This window comes from Maniola hyperantus, chromosome 5 (assembly GCF_902806685.2).
Source record: "Maniola hyperantus chromosome 5, iAphHyp1.2, whole genome shotgun sequence".
Lineage (NCBI taxonomy): Eukaryota > Metazoa > Arthropoda > Insecta > Lepidoptera > Nymphalidae > Maniola > Maniola hyperantus.
Window position 1 is genome coordinate 465,717 of NC_048540.1, and position 19,741 is coordinate 485,457.

General features: G+C 37.0%; 2 protein-coding genes across 4 annotated transcripts in view; both read right to left on the reverse strand.

The window, feature by feature from the left end:
• LOC117982276 (glutathione S-transferase 1-like) overlaps positions 1-19,741 on the reverse strand; it is a 174,494-nt gene that overhangs the window by 149,892 nt on the left and 4,861 nt on the right. The gene's annotated exons all lie outside the window — the stretch shown is intronic.
• The window catches only part of LOC117982347 (lachesin-like), a 90,560-nt gene that overhangs the window by 5,277 nt on the left and 65,542 nt on the right, over positions 1-19,741 (reverse strand). For 2 of the 3 annotated variants that reach the window (XM_069498639.1, XM_034968702.2), the window contains exons 6-10: positions 15,406-15,534; positions 11,393-11,567; positions 7,667-7,776; positions 6,401-6,463; positions 124-261 (exon numbers count right to left, since the gene is read on the reverse strand). In XM_069498639.1, coding sequence (XP_069354740.1) covers positions 124-261; positions 6,401-6,463; positions 7,667-7,776; positions 11,393-11,567; positions 15,406-15,534 — 615 coding nt within the window. The remainder of the gene's footprint in view (positions 1-123; positions 262-6,400; positions 6,464-7,666; positions 7,777-11,392; positions 11,568-15,405; positions 15,535-19,741) is intronic. The other variant, XM_069498640.1, reaches the window with a different exon arrangement.

Below are 19,741 nucleotides of genomic sequence, written 5' to 3' on the forward strand. Positions count from 1 at the left end.
ACGACACTATTTTCTTGACGAGATTGAACAATTAATTTAAAATACAGTGCAAGCTACGATACAAAATTTTATAAATACGAAAAAACAATATAGTCAGTTTGCTTTGTAAAGGGCAGAGCGTACCTGAGGCGTGGTGCGGGTGCGGCGCGCGGTACACGTGCGCGCGGTCGGGCGCGCGGTCGAGCTGCGCGCGCACCACGCTCGGCCGCTCCGTGCCCGCGTCGCGCTGCGTCGCGCGGCTCGCGTTCACGCGCCGCGTCGCTGCAACGCCACGCGGTTTTACATCTCAACCATGACAATGAGGGCGAAAACATAACCGTGCGGTGTGACACCGCAACGCATTTAGAAAGCATGTAAAATAAAGACATGAATGAAAGGAAACAAGTCGCCGATCTTCTGTTATTAAGAAGAAGAAAAGGAAAATATAACAGATTATAGGTAGGTAAATCTATTCTTATCCTTAAGAATAATTATGAATAGTACCGGAAATAATTATTTTAAATCAATGTGTAGACATGGAATTGCCGCCGCAACGAGGGTTCGTGCGCTAAATAGCACACCGTGTAAATCAGCGTAAATCTTAAAATCTTTATAGCACTTTTTGGCCGTTTTGTTTGGAAAATCATGGAATTTCAGCTCAATTTCAGTATAGTTTAGTGCCGTTTTGCTTGGTAATGAATTCAGATTTGTAGTCAATGGGCCAGGAACGTTCGGATTAAAGAAAATAACGTTTTTATGAAACGTGTAATTACTACACCGTTTTATTCACTAGTTCCTCCAATATATTGTAGTTTTTTATAACAACGAAAAGTATAGATAAGTTAAGATAAATTAATACACTTCTCAAAGTAATAAAAGTAGAAACAAAGAAAAGTAAAAGCAAAGAAAAAATCGTCTGTCGCTAATTACACTCTTGATAACGTCAAATAAAAACTTGAATGCAAATCGAGTACCTATACTTAATGGACCGACTTCAAAGCAGAATTCAACAACAGAATCTAAAGATTGTTAAATCGGCGAAGAAGTTTTGTGAAATGCGACGGAGAAAATCTTCGGATTGTAAACTTTCGACTACGAAGTCGGACTAACTGTCGAACTGGGGCGGCTTGGTTCACATTATATGCAATGCTTTCGTACCAACTCATGGTTTAATGCACTGGGAAAGGACTGTTACCCTAAATGGATAGCGGATATTTACTTGATCTGTAAAAGTGGGAGGGAATGGGTGCATATTGCATGTTTCGTATTGGATATTTGATTTTTATAGAAATGATATTTATTCTAATAAAAGGAAAAAAGGTGACTGACTGACTGACTGACCGACTGACTGATCTATCAACGCACAGCTCAAACTACTGGACGGATCGGGCTGAAATGTGACATGCAGATAGCAATTATGACGTAGGCATTCGCTAAGAAAGGATTTTTAAAAATTCAACCCCTAAGTGGGTGAAATAGGGGTTTGAAATTTGTGTAGTCCACGCGGATGAAGTCGCGAGCATAAGCTAGTTTATTCTAATTTTGTGCGAAAAGTCACCATCGAGTCTAGATGCAGCGCGTAATATCTACCACTAGCATATTATCAAGTTTAGAGCTAAGGGGAGAATTATTTTTTATCATAAATCACTCACAGATCACTCACTATAATTAAGCGCTAAAGTATTCTAACAATCTGTTATTTTGATATTACAATATTATAATTTTAATCATTTTGTGAATAGGATTATTAGCATATTTTCGCAATTATTTATTATTCGAAATGGACATCGAATTCAAATGTTTGAATTAGTAATCATTTACTTTAGCGTAAAATAGTTGCGTTTAGTATGTTATGGGATAATGTAGGTTTGTAGGTTGTAATTATTACATTTAACAGTTCACGGATAGGGTCATGTCGCATACGAGTAGGTACTCGTATGCGACATGACCCTATCCGTGAACTGTATATATATATATTTTTTGTGTCGACGAGATACTGCCATTTTCTTAGTGTCGGTGCCCACCTACGGGCAATATTTATTAACAATTGCCGCCACAGATTTAAGCTTGCGTTAAAATAAATTGTCATACGGCTGAAATTTATAATCAATCTATCAGTACCCTTATTATAAATGCGAAAGTGTGTTTGTTTGTTGGTTTACTGGTTTGTTGGTTTGTTGGTTTGTCCTTCAATCACGTCGCAACGGATTGACTTTACTTGAAAATCAAAGAGTTCCCACGGGATTTTTAAAAGCCCAATTCCATGCGTACGAAGTAGCGGGCATCAGTAAGTCTAGAATAATTTGTTGAAACTCGAAAACTTATTGTCAAGAAAGGCCATTGCAGTTTTTAACAAACATCAACGTTAGGTACTTAAAGGCCCAAATCCATACTAATATTATAAATGCGAAAGTGTGCGATGCGATTTTGATAAAATTTGGTATAGAGATAGCTTGCATCCCGGGGAAGGACATAGGCTACTTTTGATCCCGAAAAATTAAAGAGTTCCTTATACCTTATATTTTTAAAACCTTAATCCACGCGGACGAAGTCGCGGGCATCATCTAGTTAATAATAAATAATCAGTCCTATCTGTAATCTGCCGAAAGATTTATTAGCAACGTTGATATTTGTCAAAAATTGTATGGTCTTTTTTGACAATTAACAACGTCGCTAAGTAACTTATCGACAAATTACAGATAGATTGATTATTAAGTTCGCCCGTAACTTATCGGTAGATTGCAGATAGATTGAGTATATTAATTTCGGCCGTAAGTGAGGATGTCATTCGATAATTGAATATTTGATAATTCAGGCAGGGTTGTCGAATGTTTAGAGACTGCGTAAAGTCGACTTTAACCTGATTGATTCTGAGCACACCTAAATTTTAGAGTACTCGCATCCTCTTCTTACTAATGTAATATGAAAAGGACACACACAGCTTGACAGATTAAAATTTATTTTAGAGCTGTCTAACCTCATGACTTTAGCTGCTATTCGCAAGCCTATTGTATTTAAATTTGTAGCGTGCACTAAAATTTAGAGCTTTTAAATGTAAAATTCATTCATTTTTAACAATATTAAAAAGAAAAAGATGCAGATACTGTAAAGTTTAGAGAAAGCTGCTAACTTCGCGGCCATCAATCACTATTATTATCAACCGATAGACGTCCACTGCTAGACATATGTCTCTTGTAGCTAGGGATCTCCACATTTATAATTAGACCAGCTGATCCCCGCGGCTTCGCCCGCGTGTATATAATATAGACTATGCCACTCAGGAATAATGTAGCTTTCTATTGGTGAAAGAATTTTCAAAATCGGTTCAGTAGTTCCAGAGATTACCCCCTACAAACAAACTTAATGACATTACCTCTTTATATAAAAGTATAAGTATAAGTATAAGTATAAGTATAAGTATAAGTATAAGTATAAGTATAAGTACAAGTACAAGTACAAGTACAAGTACAAGTACAAGTACAAGTACAAGTACAAGTACAAGTACAAGTACAAGTACAAGTACAAGTACAAGTACAAGTACAAGTACAAGTACAAGTACAAGTACAAGTACAAGTACAAGTACAAGTACAAGTACAAGTACAAGTACAAGTACAAGTACAAGTACAAGTACAAGTACAAGTACAAGTACAAGTACAAGTACAAGTACAAGTACAAGTACAAGTACAAGTACAAGTACAAGTACAAGTACAAGTACAAGTATAAGTATAAGTATAAGTATAAGTATAAGTATAAGTATAAGTATAAGTATAAGTATAAGTATAAGTATAAGTATAAGTATAAGTATAAGTATAAGTATAAGTATAAGTATGGATAAACTCCAAGAATAGCTCTATCCATTGCTTATAAACTCTGAGTTTAATTTTGAGACCTTTAGTTAGAGACCATTATTGTCGGATCCAATATTCTCGGATGAAATTTGTAACAACACAAATAAATTATTTTTAATGTCAGTGAAATAAATTCTAGTTGGAAATTAGTTATTAATATGTAAATTAGTTATGCTGATTCTAATCCAATGTAAAATAGGTCAGGATTAGTTTAGTTGCGAAGCTAAATATAAACCGCGGGCTGTCACACCGCAGCGCTCCGTAAATTAGTGGAATTTTGCTGCGGTGACCGATCGCTTTGATGATAATATTATTATAATTACTAGCTTCATCTCGCGACTTCGTCCGCGTCGACTACAATATTTTCAAACCCCTATTTCACCCCCTTAGGGCTTGTATTTTCAAAAATCCTTTCTTAGCGGATACCTACGTTATAATAGCTATCTGCATGCCAACTTTCATCTTGATCCGTCCAGTACTTTCAGCTGTGCGTTGATAGATCAGTCAGTCAGTCAGTCAGTCAGTCAGTCAGTCAGTCAGTCAGTGAGTCAGTCACCTTTTCCTTTTATATATTTAGATTATCTTTTAGATAATATTATTATGGTGCTTTTTTTACAACGTATTTTATCCGAAATTTAAAAAATAGGGTTATATAAATATTTGTAACCTTTCATCATCATCATTATCATGATCAAGCCATCGCCAGCTCACCGCAGAGGGTCTCCTCTCAGAGTGAGAAGGTTTTGGCCATAATCTACCACGCTGGCCATGTGCGGATTGGTAGGCTTTACACACCTTTGAGAACATTATGGAGAACTCTCAGGCATGCAGGTTTCCTCACGATATTTTCCTTCACCGTTAAAGCAAGTGATATTTAATTAATTAAAACGCACATAACTCCGAAAGGTTAGAGGTGCGTGCCCGGGATCGAGCCCCCGACCTCTGATTAGAAGGCGGACGTCTTAACCACTAGGCTATCACAACTTGAAGTTACGTTAATGTAAATAGGTTCACTTTTGGCGTAAAATATAATTCCATTAAGGGTTAGCAATAAAAAAGCGATTTACACAAAGCTTAATATCGCCATTTGCTATTAAGAACGTGATCTGAGCTTGAAATGTATAATTTAATATGATAATGTAAAAACATTTTTCAAGTCGACATAAAAACAGCGTTAAAGATTGAACCTTAAGTAGGTAGGTATGCCAATTTTATGTCAAAAAGATTATGAGTTTGGATTTAAGCTAAATATTTGATGGCAATTTGAACTTTTTGCCATTTATTTGATTAATAACATGGGTTATTGGCAGTTTCAAGTAGAAAATGTATAATTGTTGTACAGAGTGACCTACTCATATAAGTAACTAGCTTATGCTCGCGACTTCGTCCGCGTGGACTACACAAATTTCAAACCCCTATTTCACCCCCTTAAGGGTTGAATTTTCAAAAATCCTTTCTTAGCGGATGCCTACGTCGTAATAGCTATCTGCATGCCAAATTTCAGCCCGATCCGTCCAATAGTTTGAGCTGTGCGTTGATAGATCAGTCAGTCAGTCAGTCATTCAGTCACCTTGTCTTTTTATATATTTAGAAGATATCTATATAATAGCCCATAAGTACACATACATGTATCTCAATGCATGCCTTTAATAAAGCAGTCCAAAACCAACGCTCGGCTCGTACGCTCATTTCCTACAGCTTGGTCCCAACCTTATCCTAATCCTTATCTAATGTAAATCGTTGTATCAGACATGAGGAGATCCGTAGGAGAACTAGAGTAACCGACATAGCTCAACGGGTTGCGAAGCTGAAGTGGCAATGGGCAGGACACATAGTTCGTACAACCGATAGACGTTGGGGTCCCAAGGTGCTGAAATGGCGACCTCACACCGGAAGACGCAGTGTTGGAAGACCCCCCACTAGGTGGACGGACGGAAGTGTATGGAATGTATGTAGTGTGGAAGTCCCTACAAGAGATCTATGTCCAGCAGTGGACGTCTATCGGTTGATGATGATGAAAGCGTTGTAAAGATCTGTACACACCAAAACCTTCGGTCAAGCTTAATAACTCATTCAACTGTGCGTATATAGAGATACATTAGCCGGTACATCGTACATTGTACACACATTGTGCATCGAACCTTGGAAAGAGATTTCGGCTTTGTAGAGTGTTGCCTCTGTCACTCATACTTATGTGACGTTTTGTCGGTCTCAAAGACAGAGGCAAGCTCTACGAGACCGCTATCTCTTTCTAAAAGCCGATGTATAGTACGCGGCCAAAAGTGATGAACATCGATCTTTAGAAGGAGATAGCAGATTTGTAGAGCACTGTCTCGGTCGTTGAGACCGACAAAACGTCATATGGGTATGAGTGACAGAGACAACGCTCTATAAACCTGAAATGTCATTCTAAAAGCCGATATTCATCACTACCGGCCACGTACTGTACTATATTTTATAGTCTAAAAAGTCTGCAAAAGATTCGTAAGTGCGAATTCCATCAATTGTCTGTACGTACTGTAGACGTAAAATCTTGTACTACGGGTACTGTATCAAGATTATATTATACTTACTTTCTTTGTTGGCGTTGCTTTTCATCTCTGTTGCTTTCGGCGAAGTAGAAGGCATGGGGATTTCTGAAAAAAATAAATATATTAACAGCCACACTCAGAGTCGCTTAATCGTTACTTAAGGCATTCCTTATCCATGCTAATTCATGCCTTAAGTAACGATTAAGCGACTCTGAGTGCGGCCGTAAGTGTCCAAATGACTGGACTGTTATAAAACCAAACTGGGATTTAAAGAAGGTAATTTATATCACATCCACAAGGATGGTTGGAAAGGTTTCAGATTCTATTCTTGATTCAGGTTGACATTTTGGAAGCCTTACATAATATTGTAAGTATTCAGTTTTTTATCGGCTCCTTTAGAACTTTTTTTTTGTTTAATTAAGTAGGTGTTTACGGTAAAATGTGGCTAAGCTGATAAACGCCTGCTCTTATTTAGAAATTACCTTGAAGTGTAGGTAAAACCTTTGCCCGCGTTTGGGATGACCTCTGAATTATTAGAGCTAGATATACCTTATAAGCAATATAAAACAGAAAAAAAAGGTATTAATAATTTGAAAAAAATGAAAGAAAGTAAAAAGAAAAAAAAAATTATATATATACAAAATATATCAAAAAAAAAAATTTGGAGGTAGGCTTATTTATTTATTTATTTATTGTAGGTAAAACACTATAAAAATATAGTAAAAAGTAAATATGTCATTTCTCGTTCAAAGAGCTGCATTGTAATATTGTAATATGGTTTGAAAATAGTTTCGATAGCTGCAAAAGTGTCGCTACTAGATGGCATTAACAGTCGCTTCAGTATTGAGTGAACATAAATATCACAAATTTCGTCACTGGCAACAAGCGTGCCGTAGCTTAGTGGTCAGAGCGTCGGGCGCTATCCTAGGAGACACGGGTTCGATTCCTGCCGGTTCGCAATTTTTTATATGGCATTTAAAATTATTTAGAAATTTTCTTGAAGTGTAGGTTACACTATAAAAATTATAAAAATATAGACGCCCGCTTCTACGCGCTCTGTGAGATAGCCAACTAGGTCTAACTAGTAATGTGTACTTTAAAAAATAAACGGTTTCTTTCTTTATTTCTTTCTAACTACAAAATCTATGATAAATAAAATAAATAATTTCAACTAACCATAAAAATAATACAGTTCAACTAACCATGAAAGTGAGTGCACTGTAAAATCTGAATCACAAATAAGTGTACCTACCGAATAGAGAAAGTGCCAAAGTAGCTACTCTGTTTCAGTTTACGGAAATCTCTTACCGTACAACCTAATAGAGCCTTCGGTTTCCCCGAGGGAGTTTTTAGAGATACATCGGTAGTTGCCGAAATCGCCGCCCTGGAGGTTCCGGACCGTCAGCTTCATGTGCGCCCTGCGAACAAAAACGTTCCTTTTAGTAAAATAATCGAGATAAATTTAGTCCAATGGTAAGAGCTATAGGCCAGTAAATAGAGCATTTTACCTCGCATTAAATTTCCGATCCAATTTTAATTTTTTTTTAGGTTAAGGGTCACTTACTGACCATAAAATCACAAAATGCTGACAGATCCAGGTGGAGCTTCGATCGCAATCTTGAAGGAAAGTTTTTGCGGATATCTTGGAAACTATCTGCTTTAGGGCAAAAGTTATTTAAATTATTATTATAGAAAATAAAATTTCGCATCTTTTGTCTTTGTAAACTTTTTTGTAAAACTTACCGTTTACGATTTATGGCCGATTTAATGAACCGATTTTGATTGATTAATCCGATATTTTGAAAGTTATCGGCCAAAATAACCATGCCATTTCATGATTCTAGACAGACGACAGAATTAAGGGGAAAATCTGAAAACCGTGAATTTGTGGTTATATCACAAAAAATTAAAATATTATGTTCTCGAAAAAATAAATTCACTAAATCAAAATGTAGATGGCGCAGTCCATCATTAACTTGCAGTGTTCTACATAAAAATGTTTACCTATCTTGTACGATGGAACGGAACCCTTCGTACGTGAGTCCGACTCGCACTTGACCAGTTTTTTTATATTTTTAGTGAATTTTTGACAGGACAGAAATTGTGAATTTTAATTTTTTTATTTAAAACTTTAACTATGTAGGTACTCATAAAGATTTAGTTCTACAAATAAGACATTAATTTACTGCGACCTTATTATAATTAATTCGTTCATTAAAATGGAATTAATTAAATTAAACGACGTTGCTAATATGAGATCGATTCCCTTTGAGCTACGGTAAGAAAATTATTGTTACGTAACAGCCATATTAAAATCTAATATTCCTTTTATGAGATACTAATTATATGAAATTAATTTTCATTTTTATTAACCCTCTTGTTCAGATTTTAAGCTGTAAATAACTTTGACTTGTTATGTTTATATTAATATTAGATCTTTTATAAGATTTTTGTAGGGCAATTAGGTAAGTTAAATTATTTTGGAATTTGCTCATCTTTAAGGCTTTCAATCTTTCAAACCACATCATCCCTCGTTTCTTATTTTTTAATTCATAACTATAACTAGTATTGATTTTTTGACTTCGATTCAAGGATCTTACGATCCGTTTTACTTTGACGTTGTTTCGATTCTCAAATACTATCAACGTTGGTGAGACGTAAAATCTTATAAGTACTAAGCGTACAGGTATATCAAGGAAAAGTTTACCAAATGAACGATAATTTCACGAACATTCGTAAATTTAAATATTCCCTTAAAATTCCTCATAGTGCAGTTTTCAGCGGAAAAAGATATCCGGTTAATGTGGAAACGCTCTTAAACAAACACATACCTACTCGTAGCACACAATTAATATTGTATGGCTGCTAAAAGCACTTCCCTCGGCGTTTGAGATCGTAAGCAAGCATTATGTATTATTAACTATTATTAATAAAGCCTGGCGCACAGCCACGGCCGCACTGTTGATATGACGTCTTAGTTAATCCTTTGAGTGCATTTTGAGAGAGAATTGATAGAAACTTAAGTATGTATACATTATATTGAAAATTTACATAATATTCAAATTCCTGAAAGGCGGCAACGCATTGGCGGTTCCTCTGGTGCTGCAAATGTTCATGGGCGGCGTAATCACTTGACATTAGGTGACCCGCTTGCTGGTTTGGTTGCTGTTTATCTAAAACTAGCTTATGCTCGCGACTTCGTCCGCGTGGACTACACAAATTTCAAACCCCTATTTCACCCCCTTAGGGATTGAATTTTCGAAAATCCTTTCTTAGCGGATGTCATAACAGCTATCTGCATGCCAAATTTCAGCCCGATCCGTCCAGTAGTTTGAGCTGTGCGTTGATAGATCAGTCAGTCAGTCAGTCAGTCAGTCACCTTTTCCTTTTATATATTTAGAAGATAAAATAAAATAAAAATATTTTTTATTCAATTAAACTTTTACAAGTATTTTTGAATAGTCAGAGGCATCTACCACTGGTTTGGAATGCCTTTCCTACCGAGAAGAACCAGCAAGAAACTCGGCGGTTACTCTTTTCAAAGATTTGATATACAATATTATGTATAAGAAAAGTATTTGCAGTCCTGCGCGTTGCTGGAACGAGCTGCAGTCAAATCCACGCTCTTTTCTCATTTAGGTAATCCTCAATTGTCTAATAGGTATGCTTTTTTCAGGAGCATACTTTTAATACATTTTTTAAACTTGTATAAAGGCAAGTCCAAAAATGTTTGCGGGATTTTGTTATAAAATATACCCATACCCACAAATGACTTTTGGACTTTCCTGAGGCCATCCCTATGATTTCTAATTCTATGAATTCTAGCTCCATAAACTACCGCTATACAAAACAGCACATCATTTTATTACTACATGTCCAAGACCCTATTAAAATCAAACGTCCTATAACGATGCAAATGAGACATCCCTTACAAGTCTTTACAAGACGTTAAACTTGTACGAGACGACTAACTCGCTTACATAATACATATGTTATTAATACTGAACGGCTATCGACGGCAATCTCATAGCTCTTCGAGCACTTTCAAGCTCCCTCCAGCTCTCTCCAGGTCAACATCTAGTATTATGCATTGAGTATCACAATAAAGCCTATTAGCACTACTCGATAATAGGCTTAGTTGAAGTCTCTTTGACTATTAATACATTGGTGCTAAAATTGAAACTACGACTTTGACGACCTCCGTGGCGCAGTGGTAAGCGCTGTGGTCTTATTAGTGGGAGGTCCCGGGTTCGATTCCTGGCAGGGATTTGTAATTTTATAATTTCTAAATTTCTGGTCTGGTGGGAGGCTTCGGCCGTGGCTAGTTACCACCCTACCGGCAAAGCCGTGCCGACAAGCGATTTAGCGTTCCGGTACGATACCGTGTAAAAATCCAAGGGGGTATGGGTTTATTAAAAATTGCCATACTCCTTCCAGGTTAGCCCGCTTCCATCTTAGACTGCATCGTCACTTACCACCAGGTGCGATTGCAGTCAAGGGCTAACTTGTATCTATCTGAATAAAAAAAAATAGAACCTAACATAATGCTCTGTACGCTTAGTATAAGGCTAGCTTACGCTCGCGACTTCGTCTGTGTGGACTACACTTTCAACCCCCTTAGCGGTTGAATTTTCAAAATCCTTTCTTAGCGAATGCCAAATTTCAGCCCCATCCGTCCAGTAGTTTGAGCTGTGCGTTGATAGATCAGTCAGTCAGTCAGTCACCTTTTCTCACCAACGTTACTAGAATTCGAGAGTCGAAACACAATAACGTCAAAGTAAAATGGACCTAAAAACCGGCCAAGTGCGAATCGGACTCGCACGAAAAATTCCGTACTATCGTATTTTATTTATTAGATTTATTCCTTTACTTGTCCTATAACACCACAAACATAATTCTAGGTCAACGGGAAGTACTCTTATAGGTTTTCTTGACAGACAAGACGGACAGACGGGCAGACGAACAGACAGACAAACACACAACAAAGTGATCCTATAAGGTACGAAACCCTAAAAAGCAAAAGTAATTAGTAACCTGTAAGAGTTCTCGTCGGTGTTGATGGCGTACTTCTTGGTGGGCAGCACCATCACGTTGTCGTACACCCAGTACGATATCGCCCGTGGGTGCGCCTCCGTGTGGCAGTCCACGGTGACGTCCGTGCCCGCCGGCGCACCCACCAGCTGGTTCGGCACCCATATCATGGGTGAAACTGGAACAAAACAAACATATTCAGATTTTGATTGAGGAGCTGGCAAACAAAACGGTGTTATTGCACGATATTTTTTTAATTTCTAGACTTACGCTTGGCCGCTATTAAACCTGCTCAGGCAATGCAAGATGCAACCAGATGGGCAAAACTGATGGTGGATGGGCGTTTTATATCCTAGGCCCTAGCGGTACGAACTAGAATCGAGGAACCAAATCGCTTCGCATGTGTCCGTGGAATTTCGACTACGTACGGGTGCAGAATTTTACAGAAGGGGTAAAAACCGAAAGAAAGTTAGTATTGAGATACCATTTCAATGTCATGTAAACTGTTCCGTATAAATCTTTTCAAGCTGTAAGTAACAAACCATGACTCTGCGTGAGCGCAGCGAGTGCAATTTTTATTGTTAATTGTCCTTTAGATCGCCCCGTCTTTCGTCGTGGCGGTGTACGTTTTGGAAAAAATCTACGTACAAGTTCGTAGACTCAGCGGCTATAAGAGTTCATGTTTAGCAGAATATGATTCGATTAGGTGGAGATACACCACTGAGTAGAAACATAAGTCTGCTATCTATGAGATACAACGAAATATGGATGCCTTGATACAGCCCTGTTCTAGCTTCATGTGCTTTTTATGGTAGAACGGAAAAAACTCCAGTCAATATTTTATTTTAAAGTCTCCAACATTAATCATGTAAGTAATCCAAGTAGGTAACAGAAGCCGACAGCGGCGCATGCAACGGGCCAAGTTAAACTATCGCTAACTGGGGAGTCATTTATAAACTCTCAATAATGACAGATAGCCACGAAGTTCGGAACGCGGCCGCGCGGAGCCCACGATTTTTCACCTTTTTTGGATAACTTTGAAAACATACTTATACTCTATCCGCGGAAAGAAGTAAGTATAGCTCTCTCTCTGTAACGCAATCCCATGCAAATGACAGAGATAAAAATCTCAGTGGGCGTTAACCATTTTGAGTCACCAATCAATCACAAATATGTTTAAAAAAAACATTCGAAATTCAATTTGAAAATGTTTTCAATAAACATCCAAAATTCGATTAGAAAACATATAGCTTCTTTTGTGATATTAATACGTTGGTGTTTAAAAATGGTTAACACCTCTGATTGGTTCATGCTCGCTCTCTCTTAGGGGTTGAATTCCAAAAAATCCTTTCGTAGTCTTTACAAAGACCACATCCTCTAAATTTTATGTCTGCGGTTTAGGCTGTGCGTTGATATATGAGTCAGTCAGTCAGTCAGGACTTTGAATTTTATATATACAGATTAAGCCAATCACAACAATTGAGATTGTAATAATGATTGAAGCAAGTTTTACGAAATCGACCTACCGAGCGATTGATGGAACTTGTTTAACCTGTAAGTAACAAACTAAGACTATGCGTGAGCGCAGCGAGTGCAATTTTTATTGTTAAAGTCCTTTAATGCACCCCGTCTTTGCTCGGATGGTATTTCTAAAAATCCTTTCCTTGTGGCAGTTTAGATTTTGCAGTTTTTCCGCAATTGACCAGCAGATCCTCTGATTGGTGGATTCCAGTGAAGTCTGAAAGTAAAACTATCGGAAACTGGGGAGCAGCACATAAACTCTCAATAATGACAGATAGGCACGAAGTTACCCGAGCGCGGCCGAACGGAGCTGACGATTTTTCACATCTCCCCCGGATAATAAAATCCACACTTTGAGAACGTAATTCACATTCCCAGAGTTTATGATGGCAATTTTCAGGATGAATATTACCTACTGGGAGCCTCGTGATACGGTTTAATATTCTACGATGGTTTAAAATATTTATAAAGTCCACCTTTATTCCTTATATGCGCATGGTAGATGACTTCATTAGCTACCGACTCTACCGGGTGTATATTTAAGCGGGCGCCATTTTACTGTGTTTTTTTGCATTTTTATATGATTTTTTTATGGGAACTTCGACGTGAATACGGGATTTACGACTTTAGGCGGATGGTTTTTGTTTATTGATGGAAGATTATGTTTTTGTATTGAAAGCGATACAGCCGAAAACAGCCGTAATAGCCTAGTGGTTTAGAAGTAGACTTCCTATTCTAGACGTCGGGGATTCGATTCGGGGCACGCACCTCAAACTTTTCGAGCTATGTGAATTTTAAGCAGTTAAACATCACTTGCTGTAACGGTAAAGGGAAACATATTGTGAGAAATCTTGCATGCCTGAGAATTCTTCATACTGTTCTCAAAGGTGTGTGAACTGTACCAATTCGCACATGGCAAGTGGCCAGGGTGGTAGATCCTTCTCCAAAATCCTTCTCACTCTGAGAGGAGACCCTTGCTCTGTAGTGAGTTATGACGTAGGTATCCGCTAAGAAAAGGTTTTTGAAAATTCAACCCTTAAGGGGGTGAAATAGGGGTTTGAAATTTGTGTAGTCGAACGAATTCGCGATCAAGCTAGTCCTTCTATACGTAAGTATTCAAAACCCGTTATGTACCATTAAACCGTTAGACTTAGAACATAGAGGCTTGCTACATCAGAGACCTCTTTCCACGCGCTCCCTGTTTGCGTACCATTAAGAAAATGCTTCCTAAGAAAAGGAAATCGATTCGAGCGTCTGCAATCTCCCGAGACGTGCACCTTACAAAAATATTATCTTTCAATTATCACCGGCCGCTTTGTTTAGCCAGCTGCCTCGTACTTGTAATGAGGGGAGGAAATAAAGGGGAATCGAGCCCCTTTAAACTGATTCCCGCTTTCTTGTAAAATATTCTTTCTCCGTGTCTAATTGAATAATGATGCTTCGATAACATTTAAGTCACTCAGTGGCTCAACCCGCCTTGAGTTTCATCATATTATGCTTGTGAGATACAAAAATGTGTGCCTCAAAATAATATGAATTAAGGTAGAAAATGACTGTTGTTATTACAAAATCAATACTTACTAATATTATCTTTGTCTGAAAGGTCTAGAAATGAAAGTGCATCTGTTTGTTGCCTTTGCACGGCCTGTTCGTTTAACCGTTTTTACTTTTGGTAGGTACTATCTCGAAAACTGACTTATATGCTAACTTTTTATCCCGGAAAATCAAAGAGTTACCACGGGATGGGAAGAACCTAAGTCAACGGCCATCATCTAGTTAATAATAAATATATGTATAAAAATACATCAATAAATTCAAATAATAATGTCATCACAAAAATAAAATAACATATTGTCGCAATTTTTAAATCGACCACTTGATCAGTTTTGCCCAGCAGAATTGGCTGTTGCAAGTCCCGTTCTATATAACGATTGCGTCGGTCTACGAATATATTCTAACCTCATAATTTTTTTTAAACTTACCTAAACACAGACATTTTTTTTAATCGTCTGAATGAACACAATTATACGAGCCAACGAATTGTGCTGATAATTATATTATTAGAAGAAAATCAGTTGAAATTTTGGAAGAAAGTTTAGCTTGTTTCAACAGTTTAATTGTGTTATGGAGTGTCTGCCGCCCTGCCAGTCTTGTTGAAAACATTAAAAAAATATTTATCGTATATCCTATTTAAGATAGATTATTTAACAATTTATTAAATCTTATGGGTGTTTGGCAGGTGGTTGTTGATCGTTTCTCCATGTGTTCGGACAATACGCAGAATTTTTTCAGCTTTTATAAAATAACGAAGGTCTGGCTCTCACAGGCGCTCTCTCTCTATTAGGATTTATCACTTACATTCCACGTTCACGATGATTCTCTCGAACACTGACGGCGGCACCGCGTTAGTCGCACATTTAGTGCGACTAACGCGCGTTGTAGACTTTAACCTAATCATTATGTCACTCCCTTTAGAATTAGACTATATCACTTACATTCCACGTCCACGATGATTCTCTTGGACACCGAGGGCGGCACCGCGTTAGTCGCGATGCACAGATACGCGCCCATCTCGGTGCGACTGATGCGTTGAAGACTCAGCGTGTCGCCTTCATATACTGTTACTGGAACAAATAGACTCTTTAAAATAATCTAATCTTATTGTACACTCGCTGATGCCCGCGACTTCGTCCGCGTGGACTACACAAACTTCAAACCCCTATTTCACCCCCTTAGGGGTTGAATTTTCAAAAATCCTTTCTTAGCCTACGTCATAAAAGCTATCTGCTAGCCACATTTCAACCCGATCCGTCCAGTAGTTTGAGCTGTGCGTTGATAGATCAGTCAGTCAGTCAGTCAGTTACCTTTTCCTTTCATATATTTAGACTAGCTGATGCCCGCGACGATATAGGTTTTTAAAAATCCCATGGGAAATCTTTGATTTTCCGGGGTAAAAGTATACTATGTCATTCTCCAGTCTCCGGGTCTTTAAATATATCCATGCAAAATAATTAAGTCGATCCGTATAGATTTTGGCTAGACTTTTGAGCAATGATAGCTTAAGACGTCAGTAAGCAAGGTTGGATTTCGATCACTGGCAAGGTTTTCAGAGTTATGTGTATTTTAAGCAATTAAATATCACTTGCCAAAACATCGTGAGAAAACCTGCACACTTGAGTTGACATGACCTTCTCATTGTGCCATGAGAGCCGTGCTTAGTAGTGACCCGGCGATGGGTCGATGATGACGCTACTATTTAATTATGTATTCAGTGGTAGGTATTAGGTAACATCTCTATGGTAACAGTGGTAGATATCACCATACACGTTATGGGAATAGGGCGAATTGGCAACCGCGTTTAGTGGCAATATTTCCATAATATTTCCCATAAACTCGCACTCGTGTGTAATTATGGCATTACCATTAATATTCATTCGCTAATTAGCCGGTGTTCGCGGTTATCTATCGTTGCTAATCTCCCCGGAATTGGGGAATTATTTCCCTAATAGTCCCGCCCTATACGTGCTTCCGTATGCGTAAGTGCGAAATAATTGCTATGTTCCGAAAGTCTTTATAAGTGTATACCCTTATGTATTCCAATTTGACCTAATGTTCTCCGGATGTTGGAAGGAATGCGGTTATTTGTAAAACTTGTATAACCTTTGATAAAAAAAATTCGCCCAAGTGCGAGTTAGACTCGCTTACCTAGGGTTCCATATTTGGATATTTTTTGGACATTTTGAACGATAAATCAAAAACTATTATGCATAAACATAAACAAAAATCTGTTTTAGAATATGAAAGTAAAGCCCTTTCATATTATGATACCTCAGTTGGTATAGTTTTCTTACTTTGAAAATAGATAAGATAAGATAAGTTTATTAATTGCAAAATTGTATGTACATAGGGTCTTAAAAATATAAAAGCCTGCCATCAATGGCGCGCAATTTTACAATAGTGTTACAATAGTTACAATACCTACACATTTAGTTACTATTAACATAGGTACTAAAAAATAAAAAATAAATTTAAAATATGATGTCAGAGAAAACCTAAAATAGTCTTATTTAAGTGCATGTTAATATTAACTTAATAATAAATTAATTACATTGATGAAATTAATTACTTAATGAAATCTCGAAATTAAGCCTTAATATGTCGTACGAAGTCATCCACTGCATAATTTTTTTTTTTCTTGCAACCATTTTTTTAATTTATGATTGAATTGTTTAAATGGAAGCATTTTAATTTCCATCGGCCATTTGTTAAAAAATTTTATGCACATAGAGTAACAATTTTTTTGGTATAATGCTGTTTTGGAGATCCTATCAGACACTAATTTATCTTGATTTCTCAATCCTCTTTTTCCAACATTATCATGCAGAGTTATATTACCTAATTATTTGTTCATTTACACATTTTTTTTCTTTGTTTTATGATGTAACCACAAACTCACGGTTTTCAGATTTTTTCCCTCATGTCTGCTTATAAAACCTACCTACCTACCAAATTTCATGACTCTAGATCAACGGGAAGTTCCCCGTACCTGTACAACAATGTACAGGGAATGCAAACTGTACAAAATAGATATGATAAAATCTCACGTCATTATTCATCTAGACTGAATAAGAGACTGAATTAAGGTGACATGCCTAATATTGCAGCTAAAATAACTTGAGGAACTTTAAAGTTCTTAATTATTAGTGTTTTGGCAATACCCTCAGCCAGTCAGCCAATTACGGAATAGTTTAAAAGCTTTACGAATATTCATTAATTAGTGTGTTTATTGATTCAGTTATTTTACTTCTGAAACTAGACCGGAAATTCTTGTTCAAACAAAATATATTTTCTAGGGATGGGCATGATTGCTAATTTTTACATTTGGTGAAATTATTTTTTTCACAGTGATTTCACAGGTGATTTTCACGGATTTTTTTAATTTTCGCACTTACAATTATTGTTTGCTAGATTAATATAGAATAACTAGGAACAATAAAGGTCAAGATTAATAGCACTGATATTTCGCATAAAGTGAATTTTCGCACTCCTGAAACATACCTGAAACTTTTCGTGAAACGTAATCAAACTATTGTTTGTTACATTGATGGAATCAGATGTTTATATTTTCTAACACGCTGCGATACGAGTGTTCTCGCGCGCTCTTTAGCTTGGGTGTATGATCTTACGCGCGCAAAATCGAAATGTATAAAGTTTAAAGTCCTGACTGACTGACTGACTTAATATCAACGCACAGCCTAAACCGCTGGACCTAGAGACAAGAAATTTATAGGGTGTGTTCTTTGTAAAGAGTAGGTGTTCATTAAGAAAGGATTTTTCGAAATTCCACCCCTAAGGGGGTAAAAAGGGGATGGAAGTTTATATGAAAGTCTATCATTTTTAAAGTTACATCGATGAAAATTGGTATTCAGGCTTCGGTTAAGAATAAGAAAATACTTATTTCACGATTTTTAAAAATTCTACTGCTAAGGGGGTTAAATAGAGGATGAAACTTTGTATGAAAGTCCGTCATTTTTCAAATTATTTCCATGAAAATTGATATTTGGGTTTTCGGTTACAAAAGAAAAAATAGGTAGGTACCTATTTTAGAATTTTTGATAATTCTACTCTCACACCGATTTTCCAAATTCCACCCGAGCACAGCCGGGGCGGGCAGCTAGTTTAAACAAAAATCTGGATTAAGTTAGTGAGATTTTGCTTCATAATTTCTCACATACTACTTTAAGGTAAGGCAGTAAAGTTACTCATGAAAAGGCTTTCCACATAATTCTTCACATGCTACCTGTGAAAATGTCCATCTCTAATATTTTCCCTTCGCTTCGCAATAACGCTGCTAAGTTGCCTACTTTATTCTGCTCCGCTAAATGACGTCATCTTAGATAATACACGGAGTATGTAAAAATATGGCTCTTTCAAAATATTATGCTCGTGGAATACGAAGTAGGTACGAATTTTTTATGGTAATGTCTGTTTAGCATTTTAATTGCTAAACTTATAAAAATGGAACCCTAATGGTGCGACTTTCTGCGTTCGTCCGTATGTCTGTCACAGTCGATTAATTCAGTAACCATTGAAGCTATCGTCATGAAATTTTGAATAGTTGTATATAATAGTGGCCCAACATCATTGGAATAAGAAAACGGTCAAATGCGAGTCGGACTCGCACAGGGGTTCCGTATCATCGTACAAGATATAACGCTTTTGTATAATTTTCATGGCGGTAATTTTGAAAGTTATTTGTTGTTATAGCAGCAATAGTAATACATATTCTGTGAAAATTTCAGGTCTCTACCTATTATAGTTCAAGAGATTCAGCCCGCTGACAGACAGACGGACGGTCAGCGGAGTCTTAGTATAATAGGGTCCCATCGGCACCTTGTGGGTACGGAACTCTGAAAAGCTTATTAAACAAATCAAAAAGTGAATACAAATTCGACACAGATATTCGAAATTTTCAAAGCAAAGTATAAAGAGTAATCCACCGCTAGTAAACGAGGCTGCTCGGGGGATGAAATTGTAAAATCATCTAATGAATAGACTCTTAAAACGCCTGGAGCAAGGAAATGGAGTCAAACGTTCCATGCCACTGGGTAGCCATAGTACGGTTGCGTATCTCGCTAACGTTGATCGAAGAGCGAACATCGAAACGCTATAACGACAGAGTATAAGCTTACAAAAAAACATAACACTAGCCTCGCAAAAAACTAACAAAAAGTAAAAAAACAATTAAAGATTTTATTCTCATATTTTGAAAATGTGACCATATACAGCCACCACAATGATTTTTTAAATTTAAAAACAATTTCACTGGGG